This window comes from Alosa pseudoharengus, unplaced genomic scaffold (genome assembly GCF_046254945.1).
Source record: "Alosa pseudoharengus isolate Yale_2024_CS ecotype anadromous, Long Island Sound unplaced genomic scaffold, YU_APseudo_1.1 YU_APseudo_1.1_scf_10, whole genome shotgun sequence".
Classification (NCBI taxonomy): Eukaryota; Metazoa; Chordata; class Actinopteri; order Clupeiformes; family Clupeidae; genus Alosa; species Alosa pseudoharengus.
In genome coordinates, this window is record NW_027468565.1 from 14,362,963 (window position 1) to 14,368,962 (window position 6,000).

The window sequence follows — 6,000 nt, forward strand, 5'->3', positions numbered from 1 at the left end:
TATTATTAAAAATCACAAACAAGTCGTTAGTTAGGTCAGTGAATTAGGTTATTCCAAACTTTTGACGGACATAGGCATGGCATGGATGGATTATGAACCCCTGGACACAGATGCCCCCCCGCTGGTGAGTTTTGTGAAAAGAGAAGGGTGGAGAAGAAGCAACTTCACACAGAGGCTTGGGCTTCAGGGCCCCCTGAGCTCTTGGACCCAGTAAGCCCATTCAGTAATCCATCCCTGGACCCGTGACTCCATTTGTGTTCAAAATGTATACTTTAAAAGAAATTACAAACTAGAGTATCTTATGATAACCTCTATATTACACAGAATGTGGTTCTTTGCCTTATTACTTACACCTGAAGATTTTTTTAAACTAAGGCTTAGACTCATAGGTTTGGAGCCTAATACGATTTTGTCTTTTAATTTAGATTTTATTATGCTGGCGGCTAATCACACCATTTTAACGTAGTTTGAAAGGGACAGGATTCAGGAATAGGCTACTAAGACAGGCCCCTCTTCTGTCTGACTCACCTCATGTTACCCCTGTATGCATTATAGACTGGCTTCTGACAGAAATGACGTTTTGTGCCAACATGTAGAAACACTAGGCCTACTACAGCGTTTAATTGGTGAATGGAGGTGCAAATTCCTTTCTTTGGTTATTGTCCGCGATTCACATTAACTGTAGGCTATCACGTATTGTAAACGTTTTTTCCAACTTGTGTGCCGTCGCCACATTTGATCACGTTTTGCCTGCATGGATGCGCGATTGAGTGCGCATCTAAATAATATGCAAGATGCAACAATCATTTCTAAGAGGCCTATACACGGTAATTTCTGGCACTACTACTAGCATATGAATGCATTATTTATGTTGAAAGACGGGAAAGAAATGACACAGGCTTGCACAAATTCATCATTTAAAATAAAACGTTTCACTTTCGCTATCATTGCGAGAATAGGCTATGGAAAATGTTTCCTTTCAGTCTGATCGGCTCCAAACATGTATGGGATTTCCTTAGCCTGTGCGACACCTTTCCAAGAAGTTTTGTGAAAATTGTACCGGTAGCTTTTGCGATATTGTTGACAGCCCTACCTCACCGCAGTAGGGTGCAGTAAATGGAAGCTTTTGAATGCGCCCACCATTAACGAAAAACGGAAAATCACCAGGACAAACCACTCAGGGGTGTAGGCTACTCTGGAACCAGAGGTCACTAATTTGTGCGTTATTTACGTTTGATTACATTTCAGATGCGTGTTGGTTTCCTGTAGGCCTAGTATAGCGCTTTATTCTTTCTTTATTTTTCTATGTCCGTATATTGGGGGGGACATTTTGGTCATATTTGAATATTGGGGGGGACACGTCCCCCTCAATGTCTATGGTGACTACGGCCCTGCATTGAATAGCTATTCATTTTTATGGGTGATACAAACAGCACTGTTTTCAAAACAGTGTGAAGGCTAATTTACAGTCCAAACAACAAGCATCAGTCATCAGAAATTGAGTCTGCTATTTAATTGGGTTGATATTACCATCAGGTTGATCAAGAATGTATATTTATTTTCAGTTATTTGAGCTTTAGTCCAGTTTCTGAGCTGCTAATGTAGCCTACTGTTATACAGTACATAGCTCAGACATTGAGTCAATAATTATCCAAGGGGCCACAGTGAATTAAATGACTCAAACTGCTCTGTATTGAATCTACTGGAATAAGTACAGAAAGTGTTATACATAGCGTGTGGCATAAACGCATCTGTTACACATTAAAGAAGTTGAAAGATCATTTTTCTTAATGTGGACTTCTCTCTCTCTCTCTGTCTGTCTCTCTCTCTCTCTCCTCTCTCTGTCTCCCTCTGCTCTTTCTCTGAACCATAGGGAGAATGTCGGCATCTTAGAAGTGAGTTATGATGGCGACAGCCTCTCAAAATCTATTTGTAAAGCTAGCCAGGGTACAGTGTGGTTGCAATAACATTCTTAGAAAATGCCTTCCAATTCTTCCATTTCTCTTTCAACAATATTTCTACCCAGTGCAGTATCCACAGATAAACCAACATGGAATCATCTTGAATGTATATGAGTGTCTGCTCAGATTTGATGTTCTGGTTTAAGAAGTACAGTTCAACAGCTTTAAAGATACCCCCCGATTCATACCTTGTCATCGTTGTGTGTGTCTACGCTTTGGCTGTCAGGGTGGTGTGAAATCAGAGTTGTTTATATCCTTTGATATGTCACAGATCTAGAGAGGCACAATGACAAAAGGTGCTCATGTCTCTTCACACACCTCCCCTCCCCCACGCTAAGAAGAAAGAGCTTTTTTCCCTACAGTATAAGCACATGCAGTGTTGTTTAATAATGTGTACTGCAGTGCTACCCAGTGTCTCAGTGGCCATGCTATTTGCATTTGTTCTCCTCCACAGCAGTCGTCATACTCTAGAAGTTCCCAATCAAACCACTAAAATGGATTGTACTACGTGTTATTTTCTAGCCTCAAGAACACTTGGTGGGTCATCAGAGTCATAGGTAATGCCACCCACTTCTCAGTTCTTAGTAAAGAGGTTGGAAAGGATGATGATATCTTACCAGACATGTACATTTTTGTATTTTTAAAATCTTTACAAGGACTAAGACTTGTTTAATTATATGTGTGTGTATTTCACAAGGTATCATAATCCTAGATGTTGTACACTTCAAAGTACAGTATTATACGTGGGATTCTGCATAATTTCAAAACTAGACAAGGGGGACTGTTTTAAGTTGAGCTACATTCTCTGTTTTGCAAAAATGGCTGATGCCAGTGTAAGGAATATTAGCATTTCTTGTTATTGCTGTACAGTTACGGAATGCAGGAATTCACCCCCTACCTTCAATGTGAAGCCAAAATAATCACCAGTCAGGGAGAGCCATCTTCTCTGAAGTTCCCTAATTGGTCAATACAGCTGAACCTAATTGAACGTTTAGTTGCTGATTGTAATCTGAATATATGTTCATCTTCTGAATATTTTCATTTTCATACCATGAAGAGAATGTGATGTTAGAGTAATTGGTGGGGATCTGTCTTGTCATTACTGGTAAGAAATTGACATTATAGCAAGGATTTAAGAATATGAAATGTGTGATATGTACAATGTGTTATCTAAAGTGTTGACTATATTGGTCATTCTGTCATCAGCATGCTCCTTTAGTGTCATGATTTCTGGTTCAAACTTGTATGTGTCATTTATTTCACAATATAGTTCTATGGTGGTTATTCATAATGTTTGGATAGTGCTCCTATCCTCCTGACTACCAAGAAAAAAAATATCTCCAAATTCTTTTTTTTCTTAACTTCCCCAATAGTTTGGAAGACAATGAGCATACTGAAAACTTTTTTTTTGAAAAAAATGTTTTTATTTAAGAAATATAAAGTGTCCATTGCAGTGGACTTCATAACACCGTACACATAAAACTGAATCAAATAATGTAGGGATAAGTAAAATAGAGAACAAAATGGAGGTAGTAACTACAAATGTCCACTGCGGAGGACAATTGTTTAACACTCTCCTATGATGGTAAAACATTGTTACATTACTTCAGAAAATTATTTTAAGTGTTTTTAAGAGATTCATAGAAAAAACAACAACAACATTTTAAATGTTAAATGCTCAACTAACTTGATTAAGCACTTACTTTTCTTCTTTCCCATAAAATGTCCTTTTGGTGATGACCACCATTTTCTTTGAAGAGAAAGAGGAAGTTCCCAAAACCCCACCCCCATACATGTGATACCATTCAAAAGCCCTAAATGTCCTCTTTAGAGAACAAAAGGAATTAACTCAGTAGAATGTATGGTGTGGGAGATATTCCGGTTTATAAAGGTCCTCTAGAGAGGACAAAATTGAACTGCTGGTAGTCAGGAGGATATGAGGTCATACTCAGCTTATTCTAGCTGGAATGAAAGTCAAAGTGAATATTCCTTTAGTTTCTGGCGTAGTCACTAGCGCCTTCTGTATACTAGCATATGGAGAACAATGACTGGAATGTGCTGATCAGTGTGATTTTGTTATCTGCAAGTGATTCCTGGAGCCTTGAGCTTGAGGGTTTATATTCAGTTTAATCCCATAGTTTATTGCATAGATTGCTGTCTGTTATCAATTTGCATGATCACTTTCATTATTAGATGCAGGGCTATTGGCTGAGCATGAATTGGTTCCATAATTATTTCAGGCACCAGTCCTACCATTTCTTATATGTAATTAACTAAACTGAACTGATTGGTTAGTCTCCAGTGTGTACTTGCTCTCTTTGTGCATGGAAATCTCTACTTTGCTTAAAAGAGATGTGTTTGTCCAAGCATTTAATGCCATCAGAGCCCTTCAGTAATGAGTCCCCAAGGAGCTGGGATTCTGGAAGGTTTCCTCTATAATTAAAGCCTCAATGGGATGTTTAACTGCTGCTGCTGTGTTCTGTTAAGAATTAATTGCATGCAACAAGTATGGCAGGCTTTTCAAGTATGAATATCCACCTTCAAAATGAGCCTTGGATTGTAAACTTTCTCTTTTATGGAAATCCTACAGGACATAACATGGATTTGAAAGGCAGGGCTGTTCATTGAAATGGATGGCTTTTACTAAGGTTGTCTCTGTGCTTTGCTGAGGATATTTAGAGGAAAATTGGACCATATTTTTGAAATAGTGTTATACTATGGGCTCTCTCCTGTGTGTGCTTTTAGGCAGCAAAGCTGAACAGAGGCCCTGGGACACCACAGGATGAGCGAAGAGAGACAGACACTCAGTCTGGTCACACCACTATTGACCACCGCTGCAGTGATGCAGCATATCTCAGCTGCTCAGACCTCCAGTCTCTGCACAGTGATACATTGTCCTTGGCAAGTGAGGCTGCTATCTCAGCAAAGGTGAGTTGCCCTCTTATTTTGATAGTTTTTAGCGGGGCAGGTATTGTATTTCACACAGATTATGCTTGATACCCTGTATGCCTAAGGCTTGGATGCTGATGCAGGTGTCTCTGACACCACCACGGTTACAGATTCAGGTGCATATGAGACAAGCTCAACCTCAAGTAGCTTCTTTACTGGACATCTGACAAATCAGGTCAGAATCATGAAAGATTGTTTTCAAATCCCTGTAAGTCAAGAGATCCAAATTTGGCATGTTAGTGAGACGTAAAGCACACACCAGTGATGTCATAACTGTGAGAACATTGCACTCTTCCCAAATAATCTAGTATGGCTGCAACATCTTCACATAAGAGTCACTGATCTTAATCTTGATTTTGTCCTGAAGACCTTCGTACACCTATAACATTAATGTCCATTCTGCATTCAAGGCCCCAAAACTCTATAAATGAGGCACAAACAAAGTGTCTTGGACTGAGCCATACACTGCTCCAGCTAATCAACCCATTACCTCAGAAGCAGAGGAGAATGATTTGATTGGCCATTGGGCTTATATACCAACAACTTTTTGCCAGAATCATGGACTGAACCTTTAATCTGTCAGTACCATACCTTACTGAACGTTATAACGTTACCCCAATAATGTTACCCCACCATCACCATTGGCTCAGGTAGATATCTTTCTTGACCTTCGAAAAGAATAACTGAAAGACCACAGGGCTGATATCAATATTCAAATGCCTGTTATTTGAGTTTGTTGTATATCTTATCAATATTACCATATTTTGTTACAGAGTGATGAACAGGAGTGTCTGGAGGATGATACGCAGAGTGTCACTGCATCTTCCATCACAGTAAGTTGATATTGTGGGGCTCCATAGTACTGTGTAACGAAGACAATAGATTTACAATAACGTATACATCTCTTCCTTTTCCCATTCATTTAGAAGTCTGCAATCCAGCACCCTCCACATTTATTGGTACCCTTGGTAAAGATGAGTAAACAGTGTTATAAATTCGCCTTCTGGTGAAATAGCTTAATCTCACTGAGAATAATCTAACCTTAAAATAAAGTAAATTTATTCTAGGGAAAAATATGTTTTTAAGAAAA

General features: G+C 39.0%; 1 protein-coding gene across 1 annotated transcript in view; it reads left to right on the top strand.

The window, feature by feature from the left end:
- LOC143110111 (uncharacterized) overlaps positions 1–5,077 on the top strand; it is a 32,843-nt gene extending 27,766 nt beyond the window's left edge. The window contains exons 6-7 of the mRNA XM_076272942.1: positions 4,707–4,889; positions 4,976–5,077. Coding sequence (XP_076129057.1) covers positions 4,707–4,889; positions 4,976–5,077 — 285 coding nt within the window. The remainder of the gene's footprint in view (positions 1–4,706; positions 4,890–4,975) is intronic.
- The last annotated feature ends 923 nt before the right edge of the window (positions 5,078–6,000 follow it).